At 50.0% G+C, this 22,637-nt stretch overlaps 3 protein-coding genes across 3 annotated transcripts in view; 2 read left to right on the top strand and 1 right to left on the bottom strand.

Annotated features, from left to right (window-relative positions):
- VAMP1 (vesicle associated membrane protein 1) overlaps nt 1–5,849 on the top strand; it is a 78,939-nt gene extending 73,090 nt beyond the window's left edge. The window contains exon 6 of the transcript XR_012376964.1: nt 5,209–5,849. The gene's annotated coding sequence lies outside the window, so the exon portion shown is untranslated. The remainder of the gene's footprint in view (nt 1–5,208) is intronic.
- Nucleotides 5,850–5,945: 96 nt separating this feature from the next.
- The window catches only part of SCNN1A (sodium channel epithelial 1 subunit alpha), a 39,962-nt gene continuing 23,270 nt past the window's right edge, over nt 5,946–22,637 (top strand). The window contains exons 1-2 of the mRNA XM_073888735.1: nt 5,946–6,504; nt 17,415–22,635. The gene's annotated coding sequence lies outside the window, so the exon portion shown is untranslated. The remainder of the gene's footprint in view (nt 6,505–17,414; nt 22,636–22,637) is intronic.
- LTBR (lymphotoxin beta receptor) lies at nt 8,434–15,351 on the bottom strand. Its single transcript, XM_025851740.2, has 10 exons — nt 15,016–15,351; nt 14,800–14,896; nt 14,447–14,572; nt 14,202–14,354; nt 13,748–13,844; nt 13,521–13,612; nt 10,688–10,795; nt 10,333–10,358; nt 9,529–9,757; nt 8,434–9,351 (listed from the first exon to the last, which is right to left on the bottom strand). Exons 1-10 carry the CDS (start codon nt 15,130–15,132, stop codon nt 9,110–9,112), a joined length of 1,287 nt encoding a protein of 428 aa, XP_025707525.1. The 5' UTR covers nt 15,133–15,351; the 3' UTR covers nt 8,434–9,109.

Genomic DNA, 22,637 nt, shown 5'->3' with positions numbered 1-22,637 from the left:
GCTGTTCTCTGTTCCCAAGCTCCAGCCAAACTGTGTTTCCTATCACAGGGCCTAGGCATGCACCGTTCCTACCTTCCACTGGGAGAATTCTCTCCTCCCCACTTCACTTAGCTAACCTTAATTATTCTGCAGGTCACATCCTGAATTTCCTCAGGGAAGCATATCCTGATCCTCAAGCTTAGATTAGGTCTCTGATTATATGGTGTGCTTCTACTTTATAGTACTTACTTCACTGTAATTATTTTTCAAGCTTCAGAAGGTTAGGTAGTAGGTCCGTCTTGTTTGTTTGTTTTATCTTCAGATGTCTGGTACATAGTAAATACTCATTTAATATTTACTGGATGCTAATTTTGAAAGTGAGCCTTGGATTACTCATTTAACAAATGCGTAGTCCAAGGCCACAGAGTAGGAGCTGAGACTCAAGGCCATCAACAAACCCTGTTGACTCTGTCTCCAAGGGGTATCTTCAAACTGTGTACTCTCTCCACCCTCTCCTGTCTATTGCAGGAGCCTTCTACCTGGTTTTTCTGCTTCCATTCTTTACTCATTATCCACTGGATTATTACAGATAATAATGCCCTGTTGTCTATTCTCCCAATAGCAGCCAGATTGATCCTTTTGATCAATGATCATGAAAAGAGATTTCACTTCTCCCTTGCTCGAAACTTTCCAATGGCTTCTCTGAATTTAGAATATAATGAAGCTCCTTATCTTGGTGTATGAAGCCTTATGTGATATGACTATCTGACTCCATCTGGAGCACCTTCACCCACCCAACTCTAGCCTAGACTCCTCTAATGTCCTAAGGTCCTAGGCACTTTCATACTAGCTGTTCCCTCCGTCTGGAATATTCTTCCTTTTGGTCTTCCTTTTGGTTCCTTCTGGTTGTTCAGTTCAGATGTCCCCTCCTCAAAAAGATCTCCACGACCATTCAATCTAAAGTAGCTATATAGTCACTCGCACTTGCCATGTCTCAGTTTTCAGGATAATGCCGATTGTTCCCAATTTATTTTGATCATCTGCTTCGTCTCATGAGAGCAAGAGTGTGCCCTTATCGTCTGTTTAGCTCTGTATCTTTGATACCTAGAACAATGTTTAGCAGCACATAGTAGGTGCTCAGTAGTTAAATATTTGAGATTTGATGAATGCATGAATACCTCAGTGCCTGAGCTCTTTGTACCTTCCCAGCTGTTGGTAACCACAGGCTCACTGAATCCAGTTTCTCCATAGACCTCTTAGAGCTGTGCTGTCCAGTACAGTAGCCACTAGCCGTATGTTGCTATTTAAATATAAGATTAAATTCAATTTAAAATTCAGTTTCTCCAGGGGTGCCTGGGTAGCTCAGTTGGTTGAGCGGCCAACTCTTGGTTTCTGCTCAGGTCATGATCTCAGGGTCCCGGGATGGAACCCCACGTCGGGCTCTGAGCTGAGTGCAGAGTCAGCTTGAGACTCTTTCTCCCTCTTGATCTGCCCCTCCACCCCACTCTCTCTCAATCTCAAATAAATAAATAAATAAATAAATAAATAAATCTTTAAAATAAAATTCAGTTCCTTAGCCACATGTGGCTGGCAGCTCCCATATTGGACAACACAGATAATAATTTTTATCATTACGGGAAGTTCTGTTGGACAATGCTTTTTACAAATGGACTAACCCCAAAGGGAGTCTTTGGGCCTTGAGTATAAAAATAATTGCCTTTTGAGGGCTTGTTGCTCTGGAATGGCTTCCGCATGAATTGCCCTATTTAACTGGACAAGCAGCTTTATCAAATGGGTGTTTTGACGGTCAGTCCATAATTTGAGGATCTCAGAGGTATATGACGTGGAACAAGTAAATCTTTTCATGATAAGCACATAAAAATGAACAGATGCCTAGAAGATGGTCTCCTAAAATGGAACTATATAACTCTGTGCTGAGCAGAAGCATGGATGGGGGATGTGTTGACACTGGGTTGGGGGAGGTGTAAGGTTGGCAGTCCTAGATACTAAACTAAATTAACTCTAAGGTATAATTCCTTTAAGAGGAACAGTTCTGTCAGAAATATAAATATAATTATAAAGCTTTGAGGAACATAAAACAGACCAATATTATAGGCCCAGGTCATTAATGAGAATCTGAAATAAAATATTAGCAAACAGAATCCCAGAGGTACAGTAAAAGAAAAATAGAATAAGACCAAGTGTGGGTTTTTCCAGAAGAGTAAAGATAGTTTAGTATTAGGAAACTGACTTGTGTAATTCATCAGGCTGATAGATTTAAGGAGAAAAGTAGTGTGATCAACTCTGAAGAGGCTTAAATGACATGTGTTTGCTTCTTGTAAAGATTCAATATCCATTGTTAGTTTAAAACCTCAGTGGAGGGATGCCTGGGTGTTTCAGTCGGTTAAGTGGCTGGCTGTGACTCAGGTCATGATCTCAGGGTCCTGAGATCAAGTCCCGCATCAGGCTCCCTGCCCAGCGAGGAGCTTGCTTCTCCCATTGCCTGCTTCTCCCTCTGCTTGTGCTCTCTCTCTCTGACAAATAAATAAATAAAATCTTAAAAAAAAATAAAAAAATAAAACCTCAGTGAAATAGTAAGTGATGGATATTTTCTTAGCAAAATAAAATAAGCCTATTACAACTCCTGCTGAATGGGGAAATACTAAAAGTATTCCCCTTAAAATCAGGATCAAGACAGTAATGTTCATTAATGCCATGACCATTTAACATCGTTCTGAAGGTACTAGGCAATGTATTTTGATGAGATTAATATGTATTAGAAGTATAAAAATTAGACAGTAGAGATTAATTTCACAGGACTTAAAGGTGATAACCCAAGTGAACCAACTGAAAAGCTATTATAGTTGATAAGAGAATTCTGTAGGTAGCTGGGTTAAAAAAATTGAGTCAGAAAAGATCCCATTTCTGTAGCATTTATGAAGATAAAGCACCTAGGAATGAACTTAGCAAGAAATACTCAAGACCTATATTTTAAAAAATTAAACATTGAAACACTACGGAGGCACACAAAAGGAATCAACACATAGAAAGTCACCATGTTCTGGGCTGCCTGGATGGCTCAGTCGGTTAAGTGTCTGCCCTTGGCTCAGGTCATGATCCTGGGGTCCTGGGATCGAGTTCTGCATTGAGCCCTGTATCAGGCTGCTTGCCTCGCGCAGAGCCCGCTTCTCTCTCTCTCCCTCTGCCTGCCGCTCCCCCTGCTTGTGCTCTCTCTTTCTCTCTGTCAAATAAATAAATAAAAAGTCACCATGTTCTTGAAAGGAAGACCAGCATGAGAAAGATATTAGTTCTCTCTGAGTAATCTATAAATCCGGTGCAATCTCAATACAAACACCAATTGGAGTTTTTTTGGGGGAAGGGGTACTAAAGAAGCTGATCTTAAAATTCATTTTGAAAAAGAAATTAAGAAAACAGGGCCTCCCTGGGTGGTTTGGTCAGTTGGACATCTGCCTTTGGCTAAGGTCATGATCTTGGGGTCCTGGGATGGAGTCCCATGTCGGGCTCCCTGCTCAGCAGGGAGCCTGCTTCTCCCTTCCCTCTGCCTGCTGCTCCCCCTGCTTGTGCTCACACACTCTCTCTCTCTGTCAAATGAATGGGTAAAGATCTTAAAAAATAAAAAGAAGTAAGAAAACAGGAACATTCTGGAGAAGGAGATCAAAAGGAGCTCTAATAGATATTAAAATATAGGGGTGCCTGGGTGGCTCAGTCTGTTAAGCGTCTGTCTTCGGCTCAGGTCATGATCCCAGGGTCCTGGGATCAAGCCCCTCATCGGGCTCCCTGCTCCGCGGGAAGCCTGCTTCTCCCTCTCCCACTCCCCCTGCTTGTGTTCCCTCTCTTGCTGTCTCTCTCTGTGAAATAAATAAATAAAATCTTTAAAATAAAAAAATATTAAAATATAGACTAAATTAATTGAAAGACTGTGGGTGATAGCAGATTAAAAAGATAGATCAAAGGAGGAGACCTGAAAATCCAGAAGTAAATGCAAGTTCTTACACAAGTTTGGTTTACGATAATGGCAGTGTTTCCAATTAGTGAAGAAAAAAAAACATTGTTTAATAGGTGACTTCAGGGATAGCAAGATAACATTTGGAAATTGTCCCATAGAAAAATAGTAAGAAAGATGAACAGACAGTGGAAAGTAAATTACAAATGACTCTTTAACATAATGACAGTGTTTACTCACAATAAAATGAAAAAGTTCAGTCACAATAAGAAATGCAAATAAAAATTACACCGAGATAACATTTTTCACCTTTCAGATTGGCAAAGATCAAAATGTTTGATAGCACACCAAAGTTGGTGTTTGCGTATGGAAATGGACATTCTTAAAAATAGCTCATGTTCAGTCTTTATGGAGGGTGATCTGGTAATATTTATCAAAATAAAATATACCTATCTTTTGACCCCCAATTTTATTTCTAGCAATTTTTTGATAGCAATACTCCCACACGTGCAAAACAATACACGTTATTATTGTGGAACTTTTAAAAAAATATTTATTTATTTATTTGAGAGAGAGAGAGCATGCACCCATGCAAGCAGGGGAGGGGCAGAGGGAGAGGGAGAGAGACCCTCAAGCAGACTCCCCGCTGAGCACAGAGCCCGACTAGGGGCTCTACCTCATGACCCTGAAATCATGACCTGAGCTGAAACCAAGAGTCGGACACTCAACCAACTGAGCCACTCAGGCTTCCCTGGAATTGTTTTTTAATAGTAAAGAGTAGAAATGAATTAAAAAGCCTCAAAGCAATCTAGTTAAATGGGGCAGCCATATAATGGGATACTATGCATAAGCAGATATAAAAATTAAGGAGGGAGCTTTTTGATACTGATACGGAATTATCAGCAAGCTATTTTGATAAATGAAAAAGACAAGGGGAAGGATGTACAGAGAATGTGCTACCATTTGTGGAAAAAAGGGAGGAAGGGAGTATAAGTGTATATATTTGTAAATTACCTCTGGAAAAGCATCAGAAACAGTAACATTGGTTGCTTCCAGGGAGGGCACCTTGGTGGTTGAGGGTCAGGAGTGGAAGAGACATTTCACAGTTTACTCTTTGATATTTTCCGAATTTTGAGCCTTATTAATAAATTACCTGCCCAAAGAAAGGAAACAAAGTTAAAACTAGAAAAGAAAATGAAAACAGAACTTACTCTGATTTACACAAAAAGAATGTCTCATGAACATGTTCTTTTCTTTTCTTCCAGGACCTCCATCCTCAGAGGATTGGCTTTTTATCTCCATGGCCTTTTCCTCATGATAGCAAGATGGCTACCACAGCTCAGGCATCATGTTCTCACACAAACATCCCCCAAACAAGAAAGAAGGGACAAGGAAAGCCAAAAACTTTCTCCTAATGATGCTTTTTGTCCTGGGAAGGAAAACTTCCCTATACATGTCATCGATCAGAAATGGATCTCATGTCCATCCTAAACCAATTTCTGGCAAAAGGGAATGGGTTACCTGGCTCCTGGGATTGAGGAAAGGGCCTCTCCTCCTCATATCATGGAACCTCTGCCCTAGTACAGAAATGCGGTTCTGTTCCTAGGAAAGGTACAGAAGTCTGTTGGGGAGGTTGCAGAAGGACAGCACAGCTGTTGATGTGAGCCACTTGATCTTTTGAAAAAAAAAAAAAATCCTAATTACCCTAGGACAGCATAGCCCCACATCTCCCACTGCCGCTACTCTAAACCCAGTTATGTCCATCTCTCTTATGGACTGCTGCCTTAGCTCCTTCCTGGCCTCCCTGCGCCCATGCGGTCATTGGTCTTGGCGCTGGCTCTGTCCCCCATGTGATAGAGGAAGGGCATTCTCAAAAATAAAGTATGGGAGCCTAGCTGGATTCAGACCTAATTGTCTCAACTATTCTTGTATCTCGTTCTTTCTTTTGAAGACAACAATCAAGAGGCTGTCCTCGTTGATTTTCTCTCAGCCTCCATTCTAGACAGAGCTCTTCTCAATATAAAGTGGGCTCTGTTAGCGTGGCTTGGAGCCCGTGTGAACTCAGCACTGGCAAAATAAGCATGGGCTGCATTAGAGGCTCAGTTGTGTCCTCTGAAATTCATATGTGGAGGTCCTGCACCCCGGTCCCTCAGAACATGACTGTGCTTGGAGAGAGTCTTTAAAGAGATAATTAAATTAAAGTGAGGTCATTAGGGTGAGCCCTTATCCAATCTGACTGGTGTCTTTATAAGAAGAGGAGATTAGGGGGCCCCTGGGTGGCTCAGTAGGTTGAGTGCCTGACTCTTGGGTTCAGCTCAGGTCAGGATCTCCTGAGATGGAGCTCTGCACTGGGCTTACGCTCAGCGTAGAGTCTGGTTGCCCCTCTCCCTCTGCTCTCTCTCATTCAAGGAAAAAAGAAAGAGACGGAGATTAGGACACAAACAGGAGGGAGGACCATGTGAAGACACAGAGAGGACAGCTATCTGCAAGCCCAGGAGAGAAGCCTCAGAAGAAACCAATCCGGCTGACACCTTGGTCTTGGACTTCTAGCCTCCAGAACTGTGAGAAAATAATTTTCTGTTCTCGAACGCCCCCAGCCTGCACTGCTTTGTGACGGCAGCCCTAACAAATTAACACAGGCTGGTATAGTCCCAAATGTGAATCGCGTCACCTAGGGCCTTAGCGCCATTTCTTTTATTTATTTATTTATTTATTTATTTATTTATTTATTTATTTATTTATTTATTTAAAGATTTTATTTATTCATTGGACAGAGAGATAGAGAGAGAGCACAAGTAGGCAGAGCAGCAGGCAGAGGGAGAGGGAGAGAGCACAAGTAGGCAGAGCAGCAGGCAGCGGGGAGCCCGGTGCGCAGCTCGATCCAGACCTGAGCTGAAGGCAGGCGCTTAACGACTGAGCCACCCAGGCGCCCAGCACCATTTCTTTTAAAAAGCTTTCCTCTTTTTTGTTTTGTTGAAAAATGTATAAAATTTGGTTTTTATCTAAATACACTGGAGCAATGATTAAGGATTCACGTGGTCTGGCCTTGGCATACTGCAAGAGAGGGGTATTAACTCTGAAGATACAGCTCAGGCGCCTGGGTGGCTCAGTCGTTAAGCATCTGCCTTCCGCTCAGGTTATGACCCCAAAGTCCTGGGATAGAGCCCCGCATCGGGCTCCCTGCTCTGCGGGGAGCCTGCTTCTCCCTCTGCCTCTCTCTCTGTGTGTCTCATGAATAAATAAATAAAATCTTAAAAAAAATGTATACAACTCACTGTAACTCTTTTTTTAAACCACTTTTTTTTTTTTAGATTTTTTTCAATTTTATTTGAGAGAGAGAGAAAAAGAACGGGGGGAGGCGCAGAGGGAGAGGGAGAAGCAGACTCCCTGCTGAGCAGGGAGCCCGATGCAGGGCTCGATCCCAGGACCCTGGGATCATGACCTGAGCCAAAGGCAGATGCTTAATTGACTGAGCCACCCAGGTGCCCCATGACTTAACTCTTAAAAAAGGAATTTGGATCTAATACCTTCATGGTCAGCCTTAAATAACCCATCACTCAGTTGGATCAGAGGGCTCTGTGTTTTGTAGCCACGCCATCTCGATGAGCCCCAGCGACAGGGTTCTTAACATCAGACCCAGACGGTGGCCTTTTATGGAAGGAGAAGTCTGCGGCAGCCGCTTCCCTCACAATCCTTCATGTTCAGGTTATCTCTACCAGGCGGTGAGATAGATAAATTCTGGGGCCTAAACATTTCCCAATAAAAGAGCTTGAGAAGATTTAAAGTTCTTTGGGGGACAAATAAAATAAGACAAAAAGGAATAAACAAGTACAAATCATGAGTGCCCCTTCTGAATTGAAGGAGGTCGGCCTAGATCTCTTCACCAACAGAATGTGAACTTGGTCTCTCATATTTTATGTCTGAAGTGCCTATCTTTCCCTTTGACCGGCCATGTGGAAAGAACACTCTTTCCCTTTGCATTGTGGCTGGCGGTGTGAGAATTGGCTCTGACTGAATGCCTGTGGGACGTGAAGGTGATCTGATTATTTGAGAAAAACCACATTTTTTTTTTTTTTTTACCTGTTCAGAGAAATTCTATAAGGGTGTGTGTTATATGAAGTTTTTACCTGAGAGGCCTCCAGAGCCAGACCGACTGGGTGCAAATCCAGCTTTGCCATTTGCAGCTGAATTGGGCAAGTCATTTACCCTCTCTGTGGCTTAGTTTCCCCATTTGTTCAAGGAGAACAGTAAAAGTATCTATCTCGGGGGGATGCGGTAAGGACCGCCTAAGTTAATATTGTAAAGCGTTTAGAACACCGTCTGGCACCTTGTCAGCGATCACAGGCTAATACAGTTATCACCTGAATTACATACACCAGTCTGTCACAGAAGTACCTTTGTAGGATTGTATTTTAATGTTTTGACCTTTGCCTTTGACATTGCCCCAATGGAATAGTGTTTCTTTGTGAATCCCAAGAAAATGAGTGATCTAGGTCTCAATCTCTTCTTTATTTGCATGTGGTTACAATTTATAAATACACTTGCCATTTTCCTCCCCCTCCCAAACTCTCCCTTCTACCTAGTAAGTGTATCCAAACCCCCAGTTTTTAATGACTCCCTTTCCTGTCTAGGCGGAGAGGGTAGGGGTGGTCCTCCATGTAACTCCATCTTCATATAGAGTCTACTTCAGGCCGTGTGATGTGTGGGCTCTCAAAGGGCCTCTGAAGCTTGGGGATGAGCACCACGAATCTGCTGGAGGTCCCACTGATGTCCTTGCAAGTGACAAGGACTGGCCTCCTTCTGTGCCATGCTGAGGGTGCAGAGCGCCGTGGCGGGCAGCAGCGAGCATCATATGCCCTGTCCGTGCCGGAAGCTGAGCTGCTGCAGGCCCAGTGGGCAGGAGGGTCTGCCATGAGGTCTCAGGCCTGCTCAGATGGTGGTGAGAGTCTTGTGGCGGGTACATACCGAGCCAGTGCCCGGCCCTGCTCTCGGAGACGCGTCTGAGGCCCAGCCCCTCACGGTCTGCCTCTCAGGGGCCCTACCCAGGCCCTCGGTCAATCCGTGTGGGTAGGGTAGCCTCAGGGAGAAGGTGCTTTTGCACCTCCCTTCTCCTGGCTGTTCCCAGACACCAAGAGGCATGGGTGACGAGTTGGGTCCTTGGCCCTGTTAGAGGGCATGGCAGCCCAGTGTCTCTGTTTCAGCCAGGTGCCAAGCTTTGCCATCCTCCTGGTAGGGTGTAGAGAGCCCGGGAGGGCCAGGGGTACCCTCTTCAGGGGTGGGGTACGGAGGCTCTGGGGAAGCAGGGGGGTCTCCGGGGCCCCGTGCCCCCCCCAGGACTGGCCCATTGTAGATGTAGATGTTGCCGGTAACGGTCACAGACCCGCCGGTGACGTGAATGCCGTTGGTACCTGTGGGGAAGGAGGCAGAGGGAGAGGGGCCAACGGCGAGCTGTTGGAGTCTCTGTCTTGCTCTGTTTTAGTCTTCTCATTTCTGTCTGGCTCACACTCTCCTCCTGCCCACCATCCCTCCCACCCCACCCTTCCTTCCCTGCCCCCTCTCCTCCCTGCTGCCTGCCCTAGGCTCACCATGGGCCACCTGGCTTTGCTCTGGGAGCTCAGGCTCCAGCTCCCTGGCCTGGCTGAGAGGACTCTGCTGCTGTAGCACCTCTTCCTCCAAACTCGGGGGCGCTGGGAGCCTGGCTGAGGCCGGGGCCGTATCTCTAGGGAAGGGCAGAAGTGGCTTTACCAGGTCAGGGAAATGTGAGTTGACCCTTGGAGGCTCCCAGCTTCCGTCAGCAGTATTTGATTCCTCTCCCTGTAGGAGAGAGGCAGAGAACCGACCGATGATGTGGCCTCGGACCCCAGCTTTCTTTAATTCCCACACCCCACCCCATGCTTAGGCAGCTCACTGTTCTCCTCTACTCTACTTCATGCTCCCTGTCACAGTGCCTTTGCACTTGATGTCCCTCTTCCTGGGGCACTTTCCCTGAGTTGTTCTGATGGATGACTCCCTCATTTCTTCAGCTCTCTGCTCAAATATCAGTTTATCTGAGAGGCCCTCTCTGTCCACTCTAAGATAATGTACCCCCACTCTTTGCCACTGTCACTCACTGTCCTGCTACCATGCTTTATTTAGCAACTATTACCCCCTGATAATGTATTTCTTTAACTTTAGTCTTGCTCCCCTGGCCTGTAAATCCAGGAGGGCAGGTACTTTGCTTTGCTCACTGCTATATCCGTGGTGCCCAGAATGGTGCCAGGCACGTGGTAGGCTCAATCACTTATTAGCTAAGTGGATGTTGAGGCCTGCACACTCTTACCCTGTCTACCCCTCCCTGTTCCCTTAGCCCTGCCTGTCCTCCTTGCTGCCTTCTCAGCCTTCCCCATTACCTCTGGATGCCTCTTGAGCAGGGATCCTGCAATGGAAAATGAAATGGGGGTCAGGCCTCCAGTAGGCCCTGGGTCCCCGGGCTCGCACCCTTCACAGCCCACTGCGGCGTTTGCCCCCCACCCTGGGTTCCCAGAAGGAACGAGCTATCATTGCCTTATCTCCAGCCTCAGAATGGGGGGGCTGGGTAGAGAGGATGTCTGTGCTGGGGGCGGGCATTGCAAGTCTTCAGGGCATGGACAGGCAGAAGGGTTGGCCCCGTGGAAGGTGACTGTCCCCCCAAGCTCCTTCCCTTGGAAGGTGGGGACAGCCAGCCGGCCAGGCCCGCCTCCCTGCTTGCATCCAGCTCCTTCCTACCCAGCTTCCTGCAGAGAGAGGGGTGGCTCTTCCAGGTGCAGGCCAGGACGGTGGTGAGGAACAGGAACGAGGCCAGTGGCAGCAGGATGGCCAGTACCATCACAGTTCCTGCCGGGACAGCAGAGAGCAGAGCCATGATGATGCTGCGGAAGGCCAGGGTCTGGGGGTGGGGGGGCGCTAAGGACCAGCTTTCTAGTTCGCTGGGTGACCCAGAGAAAAGGGAGAGCAGCTTTTCCCTTCCAGACCCACTGCAGTTCCTAAAGGCAGAATTAGAGAAACTTCCCTTGGGTTACAGAGAAGGGGAACCAAGTTGGACTTGGGGAGGACCTCCTGACAGCCAGGAGAAACTCTATCATAGATGGAGATCTTTGGGGGTGGTGCTGGTGGCCACCACGTAGAGACCCAAGGACTGAGGCAGCCTGTGGGTGAGAAGAGGTGCATGCGCAGTTGGGTTTCAGGGCTGGAAGCGGGGGTGGGAGGCGGTACAGGCAGGATGGGGCTGCGTTTGTAAGCAACTCAGACCACAGTGTAGAGCCACACTTCTGTGGACATTAGCGTCCCAGAGAGAGGCCACGGTAGGAGCTGAGATTGCCCCTCTGTCTCTGTGGGGGTGTTTATGGGGGTGGGAGAGGAGGGGTTGCAAGGTCTCCACTCCCTTGTTCTGGGCAGGTTCTAGGAGAGGGAGGGAAGGGAGGCTGGGACTTGGGATTCTCAGGTTCTGGTATGTAGCCATGGATAATTTCTGTCTTTCACAGCAGAGTCTACAGTGCCCATCAAGTGTGTCTGGAGAAGGTCAGGAAGACTTGGACATTTGCATCCTGGGAGCTTGCCCTTTCTGATCCACCTAAACCTGGGGCCTGAGGGAAGACAGAGTGGGAGGCATGGGAAAAAAACTGGACCTGGAGTCCGAGACATCTGGGTCCCGGCTCAATTGGGTGACTTTTTAAGTCATTCCTCCTTTTGGAGCACCTCAAAGATAAAATGAGGGGGTTAGGTACAGACTGTCTAAAATTCCAGCTCTCAAGTGCCAATAGTATTTGATACACGGTTAAAAAGTAACAAGAGGACATGGAAAAACACTTATGATGTATTTGAATGAAAAACCAAGTTACAAAATATTCAAATGACTACACTTTTAGAAAAACAATTATATGTATAGACATACACAGAAAAATGCCTGGGAGGATATATTAAAACATGTTAAGAGTGGCTATGCTAAGTGATGGTCCTATGGGTGATTTGTATTTATTTTTATTTTTTATTTTTTAAAGATTTTATTTATTTATTTGAGAGAGAGACAGAGAGAGAAATCATGAGCGGGGGAGGGGCAGAGGGCGAAGCAGGCTCTCTGCCGAGCAGGGAGCCCGATGCGGGGCTCGATCCCAGGACCCCGGGATCATGACCTGAGCCGAAGGCAGATGCTTCACCGACTGAGCTACCCAGGCGCCCCATGTGGGCGATTCTTAGTTTTGTTTCTCTGAATTTTCTAATTTTCTATGGTGTGCATGCATTATGGCATGAGCTCTGGAGTAAGAAAGAACCGAATATAGATTTTCATAATGCCAGTTACCACGCGGGTGATCTGGGGCAAGTCACATAAACTCTGCTGAGCCTCTTCCCCTCGGTGAGGATAATAACAGAACTACATTGACCCTAGAACAACATGACACTTACGGGCGCTGACCCCCCGGCAGTCGAAAATCCATGTATAACTTTTGATTCCCAAAAAGTCTTAACTATGAATAGTCTACTGTTGGCCAGTAAGCCCTACCAGTGATACAGTTGATTAATGCATATTTTGTAGGTTATGTATTTATATACTGTGTTCTCACAATAAAGTGAGAGAAAAAAATGTCATTAAGAAAATCATAAGGAAAAGAAAATATATTTACAGAACTGTGCTGTATTTATTGAAAAAAAAAAGCCACAGATAAGTGGATGCGTGCGGCTCAAACTCATGTTGTTCAAGGGTCAGCTGTATTTTGTGGGGTCGGTAAGAAAAATTAAATGAGTTAGGGCGCCTGGCGGGCTTCAGTTGGTTAAGCATCTGCCTTTGGCTCAGGCCATGATCCTGGAGTCCTGGGATGGAGCCCTGAGCCCCAAATTGCATCGGGCTCCTTGCTCAGCAGGGAGCCTGCTTCTCCCTCTGCCCGCACCTCCCCCTGCTTGTGCTCTCTCTCTCTCTCTGTCTCAAATAAATAAATAAAATCTTAAAAAAAAAAGATTAAATGAGTTAGTGACTGTCAAGTGCTGGCAGAGTGCCTGACACCTTGGCTCTCAATAAACAAAAGCTAGTATTATAAATATTTGGTAATTTAAAAAAATTAATAAACTCTCTCCCAACTAATAATGTTTACAGTCATTAGAAATATCCCTTAATCATCTGTTAGGCTAGGAAACCCGTAACTTCACAGAAACAAACAAACAAAAAAACCAAACAACCAAGAAAGAGTCAAATGTGGGATGAACTCTCTAATAATGAAAGTGTGTAATCTAATAAAGAGATTCTCAGTCTAGTAAGTAGATTATATGATGGTGGCAGGTCCAGAATGATGACAGTGATGTCAGTTACAATTACCTATCAGTGTAGGAGTGGTCTTTGGCACAATATTATGTGTAACTTACAAGTTATATGTATAATACAAAACTTAAAAAGAGTATATGTATTTGTGTATATTAAACTGGCCTAGGGATACTCCCTAGGGAACTTCTCTGCTTGCCTGTTCTCAGAAAGGAGAATTCATCTTTTCCCCACTTTTTTAGATGGAAGGAATAAAAGCATCTTCCCAGACTCCCCCCGCCCCCATGTGCCCCTCAGCCCCAGGCCCCTCACCTGGCATCTCAGGGTGCTCTGGTGGATTTCTGCAGCTGGTGTCAGACTGGGCAGTGCCTGGAACTGCCTCCACCAGGCCCTGCTCCTCACACCTGTGGAGGAAAGAGGGCCCGATTCAGGTGGGCACAGGGCTGGGGGTGGCAAGGTGAGCCCGTGGGTGCAAGCACAGCGTGGTCAGCAGCTGGGACTTCTGGGATGGTGGAGGTGCGGCGTGGGGGCACACTCACCTTGTGTGGGGCTGGCAGCGGGCCCTGGGGGAGGAGGTGTTCTGGAAGTGGCCTGCCTTACAGGGCACACAGTTTCTGTTAGCCGCCCCGACTTCATCTGGCAGGAGAAAAGCAAGGCCAGCCAGGGTGAGTGGGCAAGGGGAGAGTCTCTCCACGTGAGTTTCCGCTGCTCCCACTGGACGGCCCCTCCCTGCCCGCCCACCTCACTCTGTGGCACCTTTCCTGATCGCCCTCTTGCTCAGAGAAGCCTCCAGAGGCCCTGCCTCTGTCCTGGTTCCATGTCTCTGCAGACGCCCGCGGTGGGCCTTTCACAGGGAGGGAGAGGGTCTCTTTATACTGAAGAGAACTACCTGGGGGGCTTCCCCCCACCGGCGAAGTTCTGTGCTCCCTGCCCCCTTTGGAGATCGCCGGCCCCCAGCGTCCTCCCGGCCCTCCTCCCACAGCAACCTCTGACCTGTCATCTGGGCCTCGGTACCAGGTGGGCAGTCAGAGAGCGGCTCGCAGTGCACACACTCAGTGTCCCAGTGCACGCAGAACATTCCTGGCTGGCAACGGCACTGGGTCTTCCGTCTGCTGGTGCAAGGCACGGTCTCCTCGAAGCCCAGCACTGGTGGGGAGACAGGAGGGCTCAGTGGAGGGGCCGCGGTCGGGGACATGCCGGCCCCCCCCGGCCCCCCGCCCCCCCTCCCCGCCACTCACTCTGGTCACAGGGACGGCACAGCTGGCAGATGGAGAGATGGTTCCAGTGCTCGTTGTAGGAATTTTCGGGACAGAGGGCACAGACGGTGTCCCGGCTGTGGCTGCATTCGGCCAAGACGTGCATGCCTAGAATGCGGGAATGGGAGTCGGGCCACCGCGGTGTCAGGGCACCCCGGCCCCGCCTCGCCTTGGCCGCTTGCTGCGGGACCCTGTCCTCTTGCTGGCCACCCACGAAGGATGGCCGGCTGGCTTTCCTGCGAGATGGTGTCTGTCTTCCCTCTGAGGCAGCGAGGCCGCCTGAGTCCCCTGCAACCCACCTCCCGGCCCCTGCTTCCTGGGCCATTGCCTCTCACCTGGGGGGCAGCGGGAGCAGCAGACCTGATGCTTGGGTTCGTAGTACTCCTTTTCCCGGTCCCGGCAGGTTTGGTTCTCCGTGTGGTATGGGGGCTCCTTCAAGGGGAGATGGAGGTGGGGGGAGAATTATTCGGGGGTCAGCTGGGGAGGGCAGAGGGACTACAGAGAGGGCTGCCCAGAACCCCTCTTCCCCTCCCAAGCCCGCCACCACCCACCTGCACGGGCCCCGCCCTCAGCAGTTGGGCTTGGGACGCTGCCAGGACACCGCAGAGGCCCAGGATGAGTGGCCCCCAGGCCAGGCCGCAGGGGGAGGCAGCCCAGGATAGGCGCATGGCGGCCAGTCGGCCAGCGGGCCAGATGGGGCGGAGGCCGGGGGAGGAAGGTGGGAGGCCTGCACGTCCTGGGCAGCGGTGAGGGCAGCCTCCTGAGCCCGGGGCCTGCGACAGGGCTGGGGCTGACGCGCCCCCGGGGGCCGAGCGGCCGGGCCTGGCCTGGCCTCCAGGGCTCCAGCGCTGGGCTCAGGAAGTGGGAGTGGAGCGAGCCGGCCTGCGGGGCGGGGACAGGGAGCTCTGGGAGCAGAGGCAGCTGTCGCAATCGGGGAAGAGGAACAGGCTTGGCGGCCCCGATGCAGGGCGGGAGGGGGCGGCCGGGAAAGCACGTGAGGGCAGCAGGGCCGGAACCGGGCCTCCTCCCTTCTTCGGAAGCCTGGCCAGGAGGAGAGGACTGCCGGGGCAGGCTAGGTGGGAAAGGGGCAGCAGAGCCAGGGGGACAGAGATGGGCCTCCGAGAGCAAGGCAGAGCTGCCTTGGAACAGAGAGACGGAGAGAGACAGAGCCGTGTCCAGCTGGGTGCCAGATCTGCAAGTGGCAGGGCCTGTGACTGACACACACACGGGGAGCGCAGGGACCCGAGAGGCCCCCAGTTGGCCAGCCAGTTGCAGCATCTGGGAAACAGAAGTCCCACTTGGCATCCATCTGGATGGTTCCTGTCCTGTTGTGTGACTTTTAAAGATAAGCTACAAAGGAATCACAAGTCAGCTGGCCCTCGCCGTGCGTGATCCACATTAGTGGGCACAGGTCACCTACAAGATACTGCTGAGAGGGCAGTGGCCCCTGCTCCCCAGTCCTTAGATGACAGGGAGGAATGGGTAGACCCCGCTCCCGATGATGAGTAGGGGCGGCTGCACTGGAGCTGGGCAGCCTCGGCGCTCAGGCCCATCTTCCTCACCCAGCAGCCTCTGAATCCCTCTGCACTGGAGGAGGCTGAGAGCCCACCTGTCCAGCCCCCTCGCCTCAAGGGTGAGAAGACAGAGGCTGAGGGGGGCCACATGTAGGAGATCGGGATTCCAGGGGGCTTGTTCTTGTCCCTAACCCCCTTTCTTCCCCTCATTTCCCTGCGACCCATGAACAGCATCCCCATGTCCCCTGATGCCAGGCTCGCTGGTCTTCAAGTCTTTGTGCTCCTGGCTAGCTTGCATCTGTCCTTGGAGGTTCAGCAGCGCTCTGGGAAGCACCCCCACCCCAGGCTGCACAGCTCCCACACCCACCGCAGTCTGGGACCTGCTGCTTTTGGCCTCCTGCCCCACCAGGCAGTGAGTTCTGCCACGGCCTGGATGGAATCCTTAAGTCTGGGTCCCAGGGCTTAGCCCAGTCTGGCCCATTCCAAGGGTCTGGTACATATTTACGGAGTAAACGATGAGGCCTTGCCCACATCACCTAGCCAGTCTATGCGGAACCAGCCCAGACTCCAGAGTTCTTGATTCCTGGGTCCCACGCTCATTCCAGCAACCACGCTGCCTTCTTTGGCGTGAGGGGCTGACTTCTCTCTGGAGATAGGTCACGGGGGCCCTGTCCCGTCCCTCTCCCTGCAGGGCTCTGCATTCATCCTTGCTGTTGGTCGGTCGGTCGTTGGTCGTTGGTCGGTCTGACTGGCTGGACAGGCTTTTGGTGGGGGGAGCTGGGAAGTCCTGGTGCAGGAGCGCCTCTGGGGAGGAGGGCTCCCAAGACACTGAAGGGCCTGCCTGAGTTTAGACATTTCACTCCCCTCTCCTGATGCAGGCCTCAGATCTGTACTCTGTGGCAAGTGTTCATATGGAGGGTCCAAGGCTGCCCATTTCAGAGCAGCAAGCACCGCTCAGGGTGCTGCTCTTTCCAGGTCAAGGGAATTGGGGGCTGGGACTGGACTCACCGCTGAGCTCTTCAGTGCATAAAGGGTGTGTGTGTGTGTGTGTGTGTGTGTGTGTGTGTGTGTGTGTGTGTAGGGTCCCTAGAGCCTTTTTTCTTTTTTACTTTGTATGATGGAAATTCGCACATAACATCTACGTATACAAAAAGGAAGAAAATAATATTGTGAACTCCAGCTTCGGCTCACGGCCAGTCTTATTTCTTCCATACAGCCCTCCTCCATTCTTCCAATTTTCCCTTAATTATTTGGGAGCAAACCCCAGACATATTTCATTTGAAAATATGACAGGATTTGATAAAAAATACAGGAGGGACTCTTGTTTCTTTTCACTGAGGTATAATTTATATACAATGAAATGCATAAAGCACACTAATCTCATATATACAGATCAGTGAATTTTCGCTTTTGCATGTTCTTGTGTATCTCCCCAGAACATTTCCTGCCCTTCAAAAGGCTCCTGCTTCGCAGGTAAGCACTATCTCAGATCTTTTTAAAGCCCAGCTGGCTGGTCTACGTTCTTTTTTCTGCTGCCAATCTCATGCTGTCACGTCAGCCTTCGAGGACTCTCTGGGTCCTAAATGAGAGCCTTAAGATCTGGACTTTAACCCTGGTCCCATCACTTCCCCTCTCTGGGCCTCTTTTTTCTCTGCCAGTCACCTGCTGGTTTGCTTGCCAGTCTGTTCTCTTCCTCCGCTCGGCATCGCCTCACTACTAGAAACTACATTTCCCAGATTCCTTTTTCCTCCGGCTTCTGGGTAGGTTCAGCCAATAGGAAGACAGGTGGGGGGAGGACAGGTAGGTGGGAGGAGGAAAGAAGCCAGGCTCTTTCTCCCTGTCTCTCTGCTTTGAGACGTCGGACCCCACCTGTGGTTGTTTGTGTTTCTTTCTTCTCTCCTTTCACGACCCCCTCTCCTCTCGGGCAGCACCCACTATTTGCTTCCTGCCACATGGCTCAGGGGGCCTCTGGGTCTGTAATGCTACATGAGCTTGCTGACTTTCCAGGCCTGGGAGGTGTAGCGGCTTCCTGCTTTGCTGCTTTCTGGGTTGTCTCGCTGTCCCCCGTTGGCTTCTTATCTCCTTCATCACCGATGGACCAATTCCCTGAGTTAAATTTCTTCCACTTGAAAGACTTAGAGCTTTTCCTGTTTCTAAGCTGGACCACGATGGACAAAGCTTACCAATAAATGGTTATTATGCCTACCCAACCTTCTCCGGGAAGGTGGAGGAAACTCACAGCAGGGATCCATGAATTCTTTAAGGGCAAAGCATTGTCTTGGTTTCTTTCCTTTGTGTTCTTCGCCAGCTTCCTTCAAGTTTTACTGATTTCTTTTGGGCAGCACCAGAGAGAACACAAGCAAGGGGAGCAGCAGGCAGAGGCAGAGGGAGAAGCAGGCTCTCCACTGAGCAGGGAGCCCAATGTGGGGCTCGAACCCAGGACCTGGGGATCATGACCTGAGCTGAAGGCAGACGCTTAACCGACTGAGCCACCCAGGCGCCCCAGGAATGGATTCTTTTAGATACTCTTTCTTTCTTTCCTCTTCCCCACACTGCTCTTTAGCCAACTGGTGCCCTTAGAAAGGGTCTGGGAAACACTGAGAGACGTGTCATGGGTGAGGGCCATCCTTCTCCAGGGTGTTTGCATTTTCACTGGGGACCATCCTTTTCAAAAATCCCAAAGAATTATCCAGTTGTCATTTGTGCCAAGGTAGAGAAATCCTGCCTTGACCCAAAGGAATAAACTTCTAATAGTGAACTTCTAAGCCTCCTGCCAGGTGACTGGAGTAGGAGTGACAAGGAGGAATTTTCTGGTGCATCCTTTTAGGTTAAGGAGAAATTCACACCATAGAAGTACAGATAGAAGGATCGCTGTTTTCCACAGTGGGCGGCCCAGTGTTGAAAGGCTAATTAGCTCTAAGCAGTGAGAATAAAGAAAGTTGCATTTAAGTGAGTGACTCATTTTTTACACTAGAAAGGATAGAGGCTGAAATGGAAAAAGTGAAGGAAATTTAGATAAATTAATAGATTACAAATTAATGAGTTATCAGAGGAAATCAGGATGTTTGACGGAGATGCTTTCTCAGCACGTCACTCTCTGCCAAAGATAAACCTTGAGTGAAGATGCTAATTTTGCTGTCTTCTGCAGAGTGGGTCAACAAACAGTGACCAGTAGACAGTGGGGCCACCAAGACGAATAAGCCTAGGGCCTGTTCTCAGAGAACTCATAGTACGATCTGTGCATATGCACACACACAAATCCACACATGTACATACGCGCATACCAGGATAATAATAGTATCCAGTGGTAAGTGCTGCCATAGAATTCTCAACAAGTCTTTCTCTGGGAGTGTGGGAGAGAAAGTGATTATTTCCATCATGTCCTGTTCCCCAGAGAGCAAGAGGCCAGAAGACCCTTTGAACTCATGACCTCATCCCATTGCAGACCCTCTGTTTTACTTCTCTCCCTGTAGCCTTTGCCCATTTTATGGCCACACCCCAGGGTCAGGGGATGGCTGGTGCTGGGAGGGAAGCAACAGCGTGGCTCTGGGAGAGGCTGGGGAAACTTCCAAAATGAGGACAACAAGGCCCTGGGTGACCAACCGAGCAAGACTCCACTTCTCTGGAAGTCAGGGGAGCGGCACTGAGCGTGGAAAAAGAAGAGGCTCAACTCTCCATTTGGCCCCCCTCCTGACTCCTGGGTGACTGTGGGCACGTCACTTTGCTTCTCCGGGCCTTGGTTCCCTCCTGCTTTAAGTCGTTTGGAAGGGGCCTTTGGGACCATCTGGGCTGCCTCGCCCTCCCTTCCCTCGGCCATTTCACTTTTCAAGTGAGAGCACAGGAGCCCAGAGAGGTAAAGTGCCTTTTTCAAAGTCACATAGTTTAAAGGCAAAAATGGGAGTCACAGAGTACCTATGACATGGTCCCATCTATGAAAAAAAAAGCATAAATTAAAAAAAAATACACATAGGCCTATAAAAGCATACAAAAAGATCCAGATGGATCTACAGATTACGACGACTCTCCTTGGGCCGAGGGGTGGGTAGGAAAGGGAACAAAGGGGAGCTTTTGTTGTTCTGTATACTTCTGTATTGTTGGAAAGTTGCATCGCGACAACAATGTATTAGAGCATTATTTCTGCACTTTCAAAGATAATATTTTAAATGGCACCACGACAGAAACAGAACTGTAGGTCTCAGATTTCTGTTTCTCACAACCACAAACTTGATCTGGCCCGCTCCAGATCTAGAAGGGCACTTTTTCTAAGCATGCGCTGCCTCCTGGTACCCTGCTGGGCAGTTACGGGGACACCGTGCTTTCCCGCTCATCCCAGCCCAGACCTTGCAATTCTTCTCACAGAGCCCTTGAAATGAAAACTATGTGCTGCACCGCTTTAAGCCACGGTTGGATTTCAGACACCAGCTAGTGAATACAGAAGACTGGGAGGTGCCTCTGTGAACCTTTCAGATCCAACAGGCAGGGTGCTGCATACCGTATTTGTACGTAGGATCGCTCCTTGTTTAAGGACCTGGCTCCAGGGAGAATGGAAGATCTAGGAGTGTCACGGTCCTGTGGGAACGTGGGGACAGTGTAGAGAGCTTTTCACAGAGAGAGGGAGGTAATCTGGTACCCAGACTGCTGATGAGCCCATGGGCTCTGTGTGCGAACCTCCCTAGCTTTCAAAGCCAGGTGCGGGGGGCGGGGGGAGCCTCAACTCCCCAGGAGTCTCTGGCTGGTTCGTCATGGGAAATAAATGGCAAATACCCTAAGCAGACAACCCCACAGGAGAATTCTGATTTTGTGTTTCACTTGGCTGCCATTTTGTTCTGTGCCCTCAGAAAACTGGCTTCTTTTTGTGGAGGGTCAGTTTCTTCATCTGGAAAATGAAAGAAAACCCAGCCTTTCCCTTCCTAGAGGGGGCTGTCCTCCCCAGGCATCATCAAGGGAAGCCGGGCTGGGACTCCTGGGTGACAGCACCTCTCACTTGAAGAGGCCACAAGAGACCTCCTGCCCCAAGAGGAAGCCACAGGACCCAGCTGCGCCCTGAGTTTGGGATACCCCACTTCCCTCTTATTTGCCTGGTACACTCCCCTGTGCTCCCCAAGACGCAGCAGAGATGTTACCTTCTCCAGGAAGTCTTCCTGAGTCTCTGCCGGGGAGTGCCTCTCCCTGCCACCCCGGGGCTCCCTCAGCACTTAGTTCTTATCTCTGCCACCGAGAGTCCTTATCTTAGGTTGCATGCCTGTCTTCCACCCGACTCCATCAGTGGGCCTGTGTCTGCACATCCCGGGTCTGCTCCTCCGGGAGGCGGGAGAAGCCAGTGAACGCACTCTGGGCTGCCTCCGCTGGGGGTCCGGTGGGGGTCCACTGGCGTAGACCTGCCATCAGGCTCAGGGCCTGGGCTGTGTGGTTGTGTCTCCTGTGCCTCTCCAGGCTCTCTCTCTGGGCCCTCTCCCTGCCCCTGCCCTGTGTGCTCACTGCTTACACTTCACTCTTTATCCTCTTGCTGGATTAAGTTTGGAGCAGAGATTCTGGAGGAAAAACACAGTCCTGACCAGTGAGCGTTTCCTTCCTTCCAGGGCTGGTGCAGACTTGGGCCATGCCCACCCGCTTCCTCCCTGACATCCAGTGCTGCCCACATCCCTCCCTGTCCCCTCAGTGCCTGCTGTCCCTAATGTGCCCTGGGCTTCAGGTCTGTGCCCAGGTGCCCTGCCTGGCCCCTCTCGGTGCTGCCTCTAGGTGACCACATTCCTGCAACCCCGTGACCACAACAGGGGACATTACACATTCCTGGCCTGGCAGCCAATGGTGTAAAAAAGAACAGAATGTCCCAGGGCCCCGCCCAACCTTCAGCTTCACCTGGGCCCCTCCCTGGCCTGGACAAGGTAGGGGGTGGTAGTGAGGAGTCAGGAGGGAAGAAGATGGAGGGAGAGGCAGAGGGGTGCTCTGTGCTCCAGGGCCCAGTGGGGCCAGGAGGTGTTCCCACTTTATTGAGCAGGGAGGACACTTGCAGATACCCCTTCTTCTTCTACAAGACCTGGGGGTGAGGCTGATCCAGGGGTGCCTTTGGAAGGAGTCCCCAGGGAGGGGACTTAGCTCCTGGAAGCCCACTTGGGGCTTCTTCCCCTTGATCTCCTGCCAGGGAGGGGAGAGTCCTTTCAGGGCTGGCTCTCTGGTCTTCAGCCTCATTTCTCTGCTTCTCCTCCAACTCTGTCCTCCCTCCCAGGCGTCCATCCTGTCCTCCATGGATCTCCTTTTTTCTGCCTTCCCTGTTCTCCTAGTCTCCCCCGCTTTAGTCCCCCTCATCCTGGTTGGTTCGTTTTCTTTGTTTTGCCCTCCTGGCTTGGTGTTCCGGATTCCTGTCCTTGTCCATGATCTCCGGCCCTCCCCTGTCAATCTGTCTCCGGTCTCCTTGTCTGTCAGCCCCCCACCGTTACTCATGGCGGGGGGGCTGTCTCTCACCTTCTCTCCAGTCCCAGGACTCCCGGGGCACCTTGCCCTCAGAGCTCTCCTTCCTTTGGAGAACTCTCAGCTCAGACTCCTCCTTTGTCCCTCCCCCTGCCCTGCTCACCTTTAATTGAGATGCTAATGAGGCTTCTGTCGCTTCCATCCCAGCTTGGCGGGCGGGCTCCCCAGCCTGGCCGCTGCACCTGTCAGGT

Source organism: Callorhinus ursinus, unplaced genomic scaffold (genome assembly GCF_003265705.2).
Source record: "Callorhinus ursinus isolate GAN/ISIS: 27379988/994484 unplaced genomic scaffold, GSC_fseal_2.0 scaffold94, whole genome shotgun sequence".
In the NCBI taxonomy this organism is placed as follows: domain Eukaryota; kingdom Metazoa; phylum Chordata; class Mammalia; order Carnivora; family Otariidae; genus Callorhinus; species Callorhinus ursinus.
The sequence above is the reverse complement of the archived record's forward strand: the minus strand, read 5'-3'. Positions and strand labels throughout refer to the sequence as shown.

Coding starts and splice junctions, on each gene's coding strand:
- LTBR (XM_025851740.2), bottom strand. CDS start 15,132: ATGCGCCTATCCTGGGCTGCCTCCCCCTGCGGCCTGGCCTGGGGGCCA. Junction 13,613..13,747: donor CGCTGCCAGCCCCACACAAG/GTGAGTGTGCCC, acceptor TTTCCTCCACAG/GTGTGAGGAGCAGGGCCTGG. Junction 9,758..10,332: donor TGCTCAAGAGGCATCCAGAG/GTAATGGGGAAG, acceptor TCTCTCCTACAG/GGAGAGGAATCAAATACTGC.